At 35.3% G+C, this 14,459-nt stretch overlaps 1 protein-coding gene across 1 annotated transcript in view; it reads left to right on the top strand.

The window, feature by feature from the left end:
* Positions 1-14,459, top strand: part of SCARF2 (scavenger receptor class F member 2) — a 1,458,836-nt gene that overhangs the window by 812,966 nt on the left and 631,411 nt on the right. The window contains exon 5 of the mRNA XM_044068378.1: positions 11,253-11,471. Coding sequence (XP_043924313.1) covers positions 11,253-11,471 — 219 coding nt within the window. The remainder of the gene's footprint in view (positions 1-11,252; positions 11,472-14,459) is intronic.

Genomic DNA, 14,459 nt, shown 5'->3' with positions numbered 1-14,459 from the left:
ATGCAAAAACGACAAACAGTAACTTTCTTTCAAGCAAAGCAAGGAAATAAGTACAGTAAACAATGCAGATATCACTAGGGATCCACAGAAGCACTGAGAAGCCGCGTTTTAGGTGGAATTAGTGTTCCAGGGAATTAACAAGCATACAAACAAAGCTAGATTCAGCAGGCCTGGATCTAGTCTATGCTACAGCAAACAAGGTGTACCAATTTCAGTAAGATACAGTTCAAATATTCAGGCACTATAAACCTTTAACCAGAAATTCCCAGCTCAGAAGGGCAGAGTCCGCCTCTCCTCCCACAAAAGTGCAGACCACAAACCTTCTTAATGTAAAATAACTGGCCTGAAGCCCGAGTGCTTAAACCAGAGCTAATACACTTTAAGAATAACAGACACTGAGCTCTCAATCCGCAGTTCCCAACTTAGAAGGATGAAAGCTACCTGTCCTGCCACCACAGTGCATGCCACAAACCTTCCTAATGTAGAACAACTGGTCTGAAGCCCAAGTGCTTAATCCAAAAGACTTAGAATGATAGCTACACTTTAACCAAGTTACTACCAAGCAGTAATAAATACAACTGAATACTTTAAATAATGCCTGGATTAGTGCTCAAGTTATACAAACAAAGCTAGATTCAGCAGGCCTGGATCTAGTCTATACTACAAAAAACAAGGTGTACCAATTTCAGTAAGAAGAAATTCAGATATGCATGCACTATAAGCCTTCAACCAGAAATTCCCAGCTCAGAAGGGCAGAGTCCAGCCTCTCCTCCCACAAGAGTGCAGACCACGAAACCATCTTAATGTAAAATAACTGGCCTGAAGGCCCAAGTGCTTAAACCAGAATTAATATACTTTTAGAATAACAGACACTGAGCCCTCAATCAGCAGTTCCCAACTTAGAAGGATGTAAGCTACCTGTTCTGCCACTACAGTGCAGACCACAAACCCTCTCAATGTAAAACAACTGGTGTGAAGCCCAAGTGTTTAAACTAAAAGGCATAGAATGAGTTACACCAAGCAGTAATAAATACAGTTGTGAACGTTTAAGATGATGCAAAAGCAAAATAAAGTAGGAAGAAACACAAGTACAGTAAAAGCAGAAGATTTTTTTTTTTTTTTTTTTTTTTTAGAAAAGTAGCAAAAGCAGTAGTAAATACAATTCTCATGCAGTGCAAGCTGGCACACTTGAATATGTAGCAATATTAGTCCACACACAGTTTGAAAAAATGTAATTAAATTACAAAGGACTAAAAGCAAGTGCAGAAAGGGTTTATTAGGTAGAATGCGGTAAAGAGATGTCCTGGGGGAGTGTCTTAGATCAAATCTACAGTGGGGCGGGCACTGTAAAAGCCACCAAATTTAAACTACAACCAAGAATAGGGAGGGGGGTGGGGGAACAGTTTCAACACAGATGTAAGGAATGTGCAAATTATAAAAAAATATATATACTGTTTTCTATAGATTTGCAGAACAGTAAGACACAGATATCAAGCAGACAATTTAGCTCTATAATACAGAATAACAAAGAAAATATACTCAGCTCTATAAACTTGAAGATAGTTCTGTAAGGCTGTCTCTCAAACTAAGGTTCCAGTTTGAATACAGGTTGTTAATTAAAAGGAGACACAGCACTAGCTAAATTATATCAGCTGAAAGACAAGGCATGAAATGAGGGGGGGTGGGGGAACAGTTTTAACACAGATGTAAAGAATGTGCAAATTATAAAAAATATATATACTGTTTTCTATAAATTTGCAGAGCAGTAAGACACGGATATCAAACAGACAATTTAGCTCTATAATACAGAATAACACAGAAAATATACTCAGCTCTATAAACTTGAAGATAGTTCTGTAAGGCTGTCTCTCAAACTAAGGTTCCAGTTTGAATACAGGTTGTTAATTAAAAGGAGACACAGCACTAGCTAAATTATATCAGCTGAAAGACAAGGCAGGAAATGAGGGGGTGGGGAACAGTTTTAACACAGATGTAAGGAATGTGCAAATTATGAAAAAATATATATACTGTTTTCTATAGATTTGCAGAGCAGTAAGACACAGATATCAAACAGACAATTTAGCTCTATAATACAGAATAACACAGAAAATATACTCAGCTCTATAAACTTGAAGATAGTTCTGTAAGGCTGTCTCTCAAACTAAGGTTCCAGTTTGAATACAGGTTGTTAATTAAAAGGAGACACAGCACTAGCTAAATTATATCAGCTGAAAGACAAGGCAGGAAATGAGGGGGTGGGGAACAGTTTCAACACAGATGTAAGGAATGTGCAAATTATAAAAAATATATATACTGTTTTCTATAGATTTGCAGAGCAGTAAGACACAGATATCAAGCAGACAATTTAGCTCTATAATACAGAATAACACAGAAAATATAGTCAGCTCTATAAACTTGAAGATAGTTCTGTAAGGTTGTCTCTCAAACTAAGGTTCCAGTTTGAATACAGGTTGTTAATTAAAAGGAGACACAGCACTAGCTAAATTATATCAGCTGAAAGACAAGGCAGGAAATGAGGGGGGATCGGGGACAGTTTCAACACAGATGTAAGGAATGTGCAAATTATAAAAAATATATATACTGTTTTCTATAGATTTGCAGAGCAGTAAGACACAGATATCAAGCAGACAATTTAGCTCTATAATACAGAATAACACAGAAAATATACTCAGCTCTATAAACTTGAAGATAGTTCTGTAAGGCTGTCTCTCAAACTAAGGTTCCAGTTTGAATATAGGTTGTTAATGAAAAGGAGACACAGCACTAGCTAAATTATATCAGCTGAAAGACAAGGCATGAAATGAGGGGGGTGGGGGAACAGTTTCAACACAGATGTAAGGAATGTGCAAATTATAAAAAAATATATATACTGTTTTCTATAGGTTTGCAGAGCAGTAAGACACAGATATCAAGCAGACAATTTAGCTCTGTAATACAGAATAACACAGAAAATATACTCAGCTCTATAAACTTGAAGATAGTTCTGTAAGGCTGTCTCTCAAACTAAGGTTCCAGTTTGAATACAGGTTGTTAGAAATGGGTTATCCTATTGATGTTTTACTGTTTATTTTCTCCTATTGATGTTTTACTGTTTATTTTCAATGAAATTAATATTATGAGACATACCAGATTTTCACCTATTATTTTAAAAGGCTTTATACCTAAGAGTAAAAATATTTCTAGTTGCTCAGTCAATAACACTACGCCTAGTATTTATCTTCCACCACATGGTTTTAATGAACACACTAAGACACTCACTAAAGAGATCACTGATAGATTTATGTCTTTTCCTATTCCTATTTGTAGAGATGCTTTTGCTATTAAAAGTGGGTTCTTTAACAATTGGGATATCCTTACCTCTAGCCAGGAGATTAACCTAAAATTGGGTGCTTGTCCTATTTTTACACATAAGAAAATTAAGTCTCTTTGTTTACTGTTTGAGAATAGAGATACCCCTTTTTATTGTCTCCTCTAAATGTACAATCAAGTGCAGGTATGTTTTCCTGTGGGAAATGTATTGCATGTAAATGGATCTTAACAGGTGATTCATACTTGTTTCATCATAGTAGTTTTTTTTCAGTTCATTTCCAGCATTATTATGACTGCAATTCTATTTTTGTTGTATATGCTGCTGTATGCTCCACTTGTTTTTCATTTTATATCGGTAAGACTATTCGTAAACTTTCCACCAGAATAAAAGAGCATGCTGCTGCTATTAGAAATACTGATCTCAGTAATGCATTAGCCAAACATAGTCTTGCCTGTAATGCTTTCTCACAGTTTAAATTCTTTGTTTTAGATCAGGTTCCTGTATTCTTTGGAGACAAAAATACTCTTTTAGAGGTTAAAGAATTAAAAGGGCAACTTTTTTTAAATGCAGAAGCCCCCCCCCCCCCAGGGTTAAATGAGAACTTGAATATTAGATGTGCCTTGAAATGGCGTTTATAACTCCCTTTACTTATATGATTTCTCTGTATTGTTCCATATTCATGAGTCCGATTGCATATTCATTTGGTACTGTACCGTACTGTAATATTTATTATGCAAAATTTTATTTACTGTACTGCATATTGGTTGATCACTTTATGATGTCAGTTCTAAAACACTGTTAGTTATATCTATATATATATATATATATATATAACTATATATATATATATATATATATATATATATATATATATATATATATATATATATATATATATGACCACCCAAGGGATTGTAACAAACTGGTCAACATACAGAGGTGGTAAACATAAGGAACTAGGCCTGCTCTACTGATATGTACATGTACTTTACTTTCTTGTACAGCTTTTATTAAAGAATATCATACGAAATCAAACATAATCAAAACACAGTAAAATCATACATACAGTATCATACAAAATCAACACATTTACTGTTTTCTTATGGTTTAATTATTCTTTCTGAAAAAATAGTCAGTCTTGGTCTGTTTCTTATTCTTATTACAAAGGTAAGTTGAGAAAGCACTCTCAATGCTGGCTACACCACTCAACATACCTGGGCATTTTTCCACAGCAAATGACTTCAACAGCATTATCAGAAGTCTGACATCCTCTTCTTTTGGAGTCTCTGCAATTTCTGTGTCATCCTCACTTGCTTATTCCACTTAATCAGCTGCTTCATGCACTTTTACGCTGGTCTGTACTTCGGTCAATATTGCTTGGAAAATTGCTTCTGGGTCAGGTTCATTACAGGTTGCCATCTCATCATCCATTGCAACAAAACCTTCAAATTTTTTTCCTTTGAATTCTGCCATGGGAGATGGACTGTCTGATGGGGCCAAAACATTGTGCTCTTGCATTGTGACAAATATAACTTTCTTGAAACACTTCTGTATCATTTCTGGCTGAACCTTATTCCAAGCATAACTGATCCAGAGGACAGCATCCAAAGTGTTAATTGATGCAGTGGATGAAGTTACTTCCGCAGGTGGACAACAGGTTTGTGTTTTAGTAATGATCCATTGCAGGAGCTGGACTCACTAGTGCATTTTAAATGTTTTGATGAATCCTTGGTCAAGAGGTTGGATTTTTGAGGAAAGAATTGTTGGGCCGTTCTCAGGACTTTGCTGTTTTCTCCACTGTGGTGCGATCTCGGAGTTGGTATATTTAAGTAGGGGGGGACAGAACCCCCCCAGTTTATTTTGTCTTTATAATTTTTATTTTTTTTTGGAACAGCGATTTTTTTCTCTGGGAAAAAAAATCGCTGTTCTGTAACTTTGCTTTTTTCAGACTTCGGGTTTTATGTGTCAACAAAAGAGCATTCACTCTTAAGTCACTTTGCTCTTCTACTATAGACCTAAATATAGCAGTATATCCTTTTATTTAGAGCCAGATATCTTTAAAAGTAAAATTAATGAGCACTAGAAAGTCTTGCTAATAGCCAGCCTGCAGGATGCAATAGAATTTCAGTTATTTTTTTTTTGTCTATTTGTTTAATCCTGCAAAAGAATGCTGTTACAGTGCTAACTGAATTTTGCCATTCATGATATCTGTGCAGGCACGTGTAATAACTGGAATGTACACAGAGATTCCTTACAAAAAGGATACAATGCCTAAGGAATATGTCTTGCATGGACTGTCTCAAACCCGTATCAGTATATTTTGTGCTTAAACACTGCTAGGAGGTGATCTATGTCTAGCATACAGTGCATCCTGTGGTCCATTATTGTTGGACTTGCTTTACATCCATAAGTCAAATAGTATCAGCAAAACTTGATCCAAATCAATCTTGCCTGTGAAATTAATAGAACATTTTGTGTGGACAGGTTTATCTCACCGAGAATACCACTGCTCTGTAACAGACTCCCCACCCATGTAAAATAAAGTTAATTCCTGACTTACTTATCCCTTTCCAGTGTACATTTAATTTTTCACAGTCCATAAACATGTGTGCCTATTCAGCTTTTACATCTTTACTCCATATCCAACAACCTGAAAAAGTCTTTTTTTTTTTGCTAAATTTAGATTTTAGAGGGAGTAGCAAACATGTTGAGTATATATTTCCCCATAAAAACTTAGAAGAAATTTGACTAACTGATTTAAGTAACAAAGTTTTATTTTTACCATTTATTGAGTCCACAATCCACTGCTATCTAAAAAGTTCCAGAATTTTGCATTAAAATTATTATTATTATTAACTATAATTAGCTTATATAACTTGGACAAATTTCCATTATAGGTCAATGTACCTATAATGATAACATTCATATAATGGGAGAATAGTGTTCTGTTCCTCTTCACTCATATTATTTAAAATTCATTTAATTTCTAACTGATTGATAATATTAATTGGTTAACAAATTCACCCAACTTATAATATTTTGTTAAATATTCTGCAACTTAGCCTTTTTCAAAACAATTAAACCCCAGCACTAATCCATTCCTTTAGGTAAATTCATTTTAACATTGTTCTGAGTTTCCGTAAATCTAGAGGTGTATGCATTGGGAGTGTACAAACATTTCCATTTTGATGTTGATGGAGTTTTAAAAACATATTTCTTAACTGTTTAATGAATTAATTTCATATATGCAGACTCTAAAGACTGAAATGAGTTTCCTTCTAAGGTAAATTTTATTAACCAGATGAAAGGATTGTTGCATATTTCTAATTTATCACATTTGATTTTGAGAATTTAGTATAATCTGCTCCTGAGTTGTTTCCATTCACTAGTATCAGATAAGTCAATCCAGTGTATAATACAGTTAAAATTTGCAACAATTTAATAAGTTTCTACATTTAGGATGTTAATATCACCATACTTCAATTACCTTATATGATTTCTATAAGCAATTTTGGGCGTTTTAGGACACCATAAGAATGAAGTTAAAAGTTTTTGCATTTTCTTTAAAAGCTATTTTGTCATGTTTTAAAGCTACTGAATGCAATATAAATATAATCTTGGGTAATATAATAATTTTAATAAGTACTAAGTACTAACCTATCTTCAAAAGTAAAACAAAATCCATTTTTAATAAGAAGTAATATTTCTTTAATTTTTTTAAAAATTATTAATAATAATCTCATTCACATCTTAACAGATATTTATTCTAAATAGTTTAGTTCTTTTCCTTCCCAATTATATTTATAGTTATCTTTAAACTCATTATCTAGTAATTGATTTAACACTAAAGTTTCAGTTTTATTATTATTATTACATTTCAGCAGTGGTACCTCTTGAAACATTTCAATTTCCTTATCTATTTCTTTGACTGTGAATGGAATCAACTAATCCATAGTCCCACCAGGGGCTCCAATATCCTAGACCTGGTCATTACCAACATGGGAAATCAATGCTCCATACCTATGGTCACCCCCTCGTTAGTCAGGTCTGAACATAAGCTAATCACCCTTAACATCCACATCCCACCCCCACCCCCCAGTAAAGAAACCACCATAAAAAACTTGTCCAAAGCCAACTTCATGCTACTCAAGTCAGAAGTGACAAACTTCATAACACCCATGCAGACGGGAACTGAAAGTTCAACTGCTGAATCCTACACTAAGCACTGTACGAGCACATCCACTCATGCATGAATCGTGCCATCCCAAATAGAACCAAAATGCTCTCATCCAAAAAAAGAAAGCCAATCTGGTGGTCCCCTGCCATAAACAAACTTTACAACAAAAGGAAGAAACTTTTGCAGAAAAGAGGAAAATCCCAGGATGCAAAAAACTCCCTTACTGGCCTCAGTAAGAAACTGAGATGCCTCATAAAATCCTCCAAAGCTAGTTACGAAAATAAAATTGCTATGTCAAGAATCTAAATGGCAATGCTCAGATCTGTGCTGAGCTAAAACAGAATGGCATTAAATATACTGATCCAAAGCATATTGCCAATATCCTGGCAGATTGATTCAGTGCCAACTTCACCCCCCTCTCACCCCCTAAATGGCCCATCTCAATACCGGAAGATTGCCAAATTCCAGTAATAACGGCCACACAGGTACAAAATGCACTCTGTAAAGCCAAGAATACAGCATCCATGGGACCAGATGACATCCCGGGCTGTGTACTACATGAACTACAATATGAACTGGCACCTCACCTAAGTGTCATGTTTAATCATAGCCTCACCTCAGGTTTCGTGCCCACTGAGTGGCGCAGAGCTACAGTTATCCCAATCCACAAGGGGGGATCCACCTCGGATCCCGGAAACTACCATCCCATCAGTCTGACAAGCCTTATCTGCAAGGCCATGGAGCGTATTATTATGGAACTTATAAACAAAGACATTGGCAACCTTCAAACACTGGACCCCACCCAGTTTGGGTTTGTGAAGGGCCGATCTTGTCTCCTGAACCTGATTGACTTCTTTGAATCAGTCTCCAGAGCCATGGACAAGGGTAAGGTGGTCCACACAGCCTATCTAGACCTTGCCAAGGCCTTTGACACCATCCCCCACTCTGGAATCATAGATAAACTTACTAAGTTGGGCATTAATCCCTATGTCACCCAATGGGTTGCTAAATGGCTTACTGATAGAACCCACACTGTAAAAGTAGCCGACTCCAAATCCAGCTCCAGACAAGTGACAAGTGGAGTACCTCAGGGTTCAGTCCTGGGGCCGCTCTTGTTAGGCATCTACTTCTCTGAAGTACAGGTCAACACTAAGGGACTCTGGCTAACAAAGTTTGCAGATGACTGCAAACTGGGAGCCATTATTGAATCCCCAAATGATGTGGATACTCTACAAAAGGGCCTTACAGAAACAGATGCTTGGTGCAAGAGCCATGGGCTCAAGCTCAATGCCAAGAAATGTATTGTTATCCCCTTTGGGAAAAACATGTATCCATGAATTACCATATAGGTGGCAGTACACTAAACACAGAAAGTGTGATAAGAGACTTAGGGACACAGGTGGACAGTGGTCTCACCTTCGATAACCACATCGCCGCAACAGTCAGGAAATCCTTCTATGTGGCACACCTCATCACGAAGGGCTTTTCATCCAGAAAAAAGGAGGTCATTGTCCCACTGTACTCATCCCTCATTAGACCCATTATAGAATACAACGCCCCATTTGGTATGTACCTCTCAAGACATCTGCAACAACTGGAAAGGCCTCAGAAATACCTCACTAAAAGAATCACAGGCCTAAAGCAGATGCCCTACGCTGACCGCCTTAAAAAACTCCAGCTATACTCCGTCGCATATCATCTACTCAGAGGTGATCTCTGCTTAACATACAAGGCCATGTCAAACCCAGAGCTGTTGGACATGCTACACTTAAAGAAATCCCAATCCCTCAGAGCTACACGCTCCAGGGATCTAAACCTTGTCATCACAATAAACAAAACATGCTGGAGGGATAGGTTCCTGACCCAGAGACTCCCCAGACTCTGGAATAGATTGCCCATACATGTCAAGCAGAGTGCCTCTTTGGACCTCTTCAAGAGGAACCTTGACGATTGGATGGGAGAAAGGAAATTCACCCCAGGGATCACGTCAGTCGCCCTGCTAGACAGGGGTCCAGGAAAGTAAATAATGTGGGAAGAAATAGCCAGGGAATTGTTTAGGCTAGGCTTGTATAGGCCCTAGGGCTGATAGCCTAGTACCAACCTATGAACCTATGAACCTATGAACCTATGACTGAACAATTTAAATCTCCTATAGTTAGCAAAATATCATCTGCAAAAAGTTGTATTTTAGATTGGCAATCATTAATTGAGAAGCCATTGTTTTTTTTTTCATTGTCTCTTATACTATTAGATAAGGGTTCAATAACTAATGCATATAGTAGACAGGAACCGGGGGCATCCTTGCTTTGTGCCATTGTTTAAAGTGAATCTTTGAGAAATGTAAGATCCAATTTTAACATATGCTTTGGAGTCTTCATACAAGGTTTTTAATATCCAATAAATTGTTCTGGAAATATAAATGCTTCTGAAGTTTTAAACAAGTAGTTCTAAGCTACAGAATCAAACAATCCCTCAATTTCACAGCTAATTATGGCCAATGTTTTTGTCCATTGCTTTTACTAAATCTAATATAGTTACTAAACTTTTTTTATATTATCATACATTAATCTATTGACTACAAATTCTGCTTGAGCTTTATTAATTAATCTCTTAATCTTGTAGCAAAGATGGAAGTAAATATGTTATAGTCTGCATTTAATAATGAAATAGGTCTGTATGGGGGATCTAATTTATTATCCTTTCCTTGCCTAAGTAAAGGTGAGATTAGAGAAAATTTCCATGAGGGGGATTATTTTCTCACTCTGAATTATTTAAAAAACTTCACTCAGTAATTCCAAAATATTTAATGGAAGCAGACTATGTATTTCCCTACATAAACCATCTGGTGCAAAAAAACTAGTGCATTATCATTTCTCCCTTTTTTAAAGCTTCTTTAACTTTTATTAGGGAAATAGGCTTATGCAACATAAATATTTGTTGGACATTGAGTCTATTAGTAACATTTTTCTTTAAATACTTATCTATTTTGTAATCATCTGAATTATTATTTTTATCTTTAAGATATTCGTGGAATAAAAAAAATAGTAAGCATTTCCTCTATGTCTGAAGTAAGCTTATCAGTGTGAGGATTTTGGAATTCTATTAGCTAATTTATGTATGTTTTTTGAAGTCATCTCATAACTGCGCAGTTGTATTTTCTCCAAAGCTATCTCTCTTCATGCATTAAAATTTTTGATAGTTTGTCATTATTTTCTAATTATTTAATGATGTCAGTATTATTTAAGTTTTTTTTTATTGTTCAGACCTCACTTTTTGTGTATTTCATCTTGTATTTCTAACAACTGTTTATCCCATTCTTTCATTTTATTACTAGCCCATCTTCCCATTCTATCTTTGGTATGCATTTTTAAGGAGTCCCATAATATGACTTTACTAACCTGACCATTGCCATTCAAACATAAAAATTCAAGATTTTCTCCTTAAGGTTACTCTTAAATTTAATTTTATATATATATATATATATATATATATATATATATATACACTGGATTCTATAAATAATCTGAAATTTCCTTACATTATATTTTTAGATGTCGGACTACATCTTTGTTGCTTGCTTTCTGCAGAGATTTGATCCACTTAATACCAGATTATATAAGATCATTATAAACTAAGAATTTTCTGTTGGTGTTGGGGATAATTTAGTAAAGTACAATTTTGCTTGTGCAGTAGTATTGCATTACAACAATGTATAGGTTTACAATTTTTCTCTTATCTTTCTAGATGTGGCCAGTGCAAAGGACAGCAGCCATGTAGACCAGCTGATGGGCAGTGCCTTGCTTGTGAGGCTGGATGGAATGGAACCAGGTGTGACAGGACCTGCAATCATGGTTTTTATGGAGAAGGTTGTGAAGAAGTATGCCCACCTTGTAAGGATGGGCATGCCTGCAATCATTTTGATGGAAAATGTCCACACTGTAACCCTGGCTGGATTGGAGACAGGTGAGTAGTTATAATAATACCTCAGGTATACCATGATACAGAGCATCAGTCATTCCTGATTAGAAACAGCTGCTATCAGTCAGTCTACAAACATAGTTGGTCTTTGTTACTATATTGTGTTGCATATAATATGCAGGTAATAAAATATTAAATGATTTTAAATGAAACCTTTTGAGTATATCAATAAATAAAAGCATCAGATGATGCTAATTAGTTACAGCTTAGATTTAGAAATGCTGAGGCACAAGAAGGCCTTTTAAGTTTAGTGTTATTAACAGCCAAAAAGTAATCACATAAAAGTGGAAATCAAACTTAAAGCACCAATAACTAAAGTACTGAATACATTAATAAAAATAAAAGACTTAGACATGGGATCATTACAAGAATGAGCTAGTAAATTTCATAAAAATAAGTAATGCATTTGGGAATATTATATATAAAATATTGATCAAGTAGATGATGAATGTAAGTAGGTCATGTCAGTAGGAATTGAAAAATATAGTAGTATTGTAATATGCCTAAGTAAATAACAGAATTATGATGACAGTTATATATATATATAATGCACGTACATAATAATAAGAGAAATCCCATACAAATCTCCTTGACCATCCCATTAATACATTTGTATTTAGTTCATGGTGTTTTAGTTACTGAGTGTGATCTGAAGAAGCAAACGTGGTTTTGCGAAAGTGATTATTATTTTTATTAAAGTTTGTATTTTTGAACATATGAGGCTTGCTTTTCTACCAACTCGCTGTGTTTCTGCTGCATTTTTTTGTTGTTTTCCTTTTACTGATACTGTTTTAAGAACCAAGCAGTTTATTGCAGAGGACATACTTTTTTCTTTTTGGCTGCTGTTTTAAAATATAAATGAATCCATCATCTAAATATACTTATTCATTTCACTCAGAGGTCTCTTACAATCATTAAGTATATATTGTACTATATGGTGGTTTGTTATACACATATAATGATGTCCTGTAGGCTCACATGAAAAGAAGGCATGAGCCTGAACATAGGACTATATGTAGATAAAGATTTAATGAATACACTTGAGACCTCTTTCAATTGTGGGCATTTTTAACCAAAGTAAATCAAGGTATGAGCATCCACAAGAAGAGTTTAAGAAGAGTTTAATGTCAAGCTTTCAAGTCAGAACTCTTTTACAAATACATACAACTCCAGTAAAAACCATGCAATAAATATACATTGCCAGCCAATCATATATAAAAACAAATTAAACAATTAAATAACTAAACAATTAATATCAGCTCCAAGAGAATCTCATATCAAAACATAAAATGAATAAAAAGCAGATAAAAACCATCAAACATGACTGTTTACGTTTTAAAATATGATTGACTGGCAATGTATATTTATTATGTTTTTTACTGGAGTTGTATGTATTTGAAAAATAGTTCTGACTCGAAAGCTTGACATCAAATTCTTCTTGTGGACAGTCGTACCTTGATTTACTTTGTTTTGCATTACTTAGGAGTATTGAGGTTCGTTCTGCTGCTTCGTATACTTTTGCTTTGTGTGGCTTTTTTAACCAGTAATATTATATAATGGCTAGATGACCATTCAAACAAAGTTATTCTCCATGTATCATTCAAGGTTATATAGCAAATACCAGTTTTACAAACAAATGCACACAAAGGTATCCTGGGGTATAAGATGTATTCTCATGTGCGGATATGGTCTGAACATAATAAAAGTTCATTATAGTCATAACGATAATAGGCATTTTGTTTGATACATGTTTAGGGTAGATTCATAAAGTGTGATTGTACTACTGATGTACTGGATGATAACCTTTGTGAACTGTGGTTGATGTGTATATTATACTTTTGTGTAGCATGCATATCTGTGTCAAGGTTGCAACTGTTTGTGTGCCTGTATCATGCCTTCAGAGTCACAAACAGACAGTCAGGTTATATATCAGGGATGTGTCTGCAGCCCTGAAATGGATACAGTGATTATAGAAAACTACATCACAGGACAGAGGTTAGATACTGTTGTGAGGTGTTAGCAACATGGTATGCAATTCAGAAAAGTTTTGGCTGCTCTGCAGGGGTTATGAAGAAGGAAGCAAAACTCTGGATATTTTAGAATTCAAAAAATCCTTGCTGCACTCCTAAACATAATGACCTTGACTATCGACAAAAATGTAGCAGCATTAAAATTTGTCAGGCTTCTATTTCAAGATATGTGTGACATTAATGAAATAATTTTTATCCAGATTCAAAAGAATATAATTCTGTTTAACATTTGTACATTTTGTAATGTGTTTTATAGAATGGGTGACCTGTACATCGCCCCTCTGATTGGAGAATGAATGCTCTCCAGCAGGCTGTTAATACACAGGTGATGCCCACTGAAAAATGAGTCTGCAGCTTCATGGCACCATATTAAGCTGCTACAGAGCTTGGACTCTAATGCAGCTAACTGCTGCCATTATTTTACACTCACTAAGCAATGCTTTTGCTGTTTAGCGAGTGTAAAATGAAAAAAAAAATAGAAAAGTGTGTGTGTGTGTGTGTGTGTGTGTGTGTGTGTGTGTGTGTGTGTGTGTGTGTGTGTGTGTGTGTGTGTGTGTGCACGTGCATATGTGTGTGTGTTCCATTTCTCTAAACTGTACCAAATTCCTCGGTATTTACCAATTTTGAGGTGAAAATAATGGGGTGCCATGAATTCCTGAGTGGCCCCATTAATTCTTGGTATTTTTTAAATTTTTTTTTAAGTTGTCACTGATGTCATCATGTGCAGTGCATGCACAATGACATCAGCTTCATAAGGGCGAAGGCCAGCCTGTTAGAATAGGGCTCAGCCTCTCTTGGACTGTGTCTGACATCTGTTAATGTTTTGTTTACCTTTTTTTTTTTTTTTTTATGTACGATATGAATACGAATGTTTGTTGTGGTAGAGTAGGCTCGCATAATATGTAGTACATTGATTGAACTGAATTTGAATGTTCGCAGCAGA

Source organism: Protopterus annectens, chromosome 4.part0, assembly GCF_019279795.1.
Source record: "Protopterus annectens isolate FY-2018-M chromosome 4.part0, PAN1.0, whole genome shotgun sequence".
In the NCBI taxonomy this organism is placed as follows: Eukaryota; Metazoa; Chordata; order Ceratodontiformes; family Protopteridae; genus Protopterus; species Protopterus annectens.
This window is presented reverse-complemented; position numbering and strand designations above follow the sequence as displayed.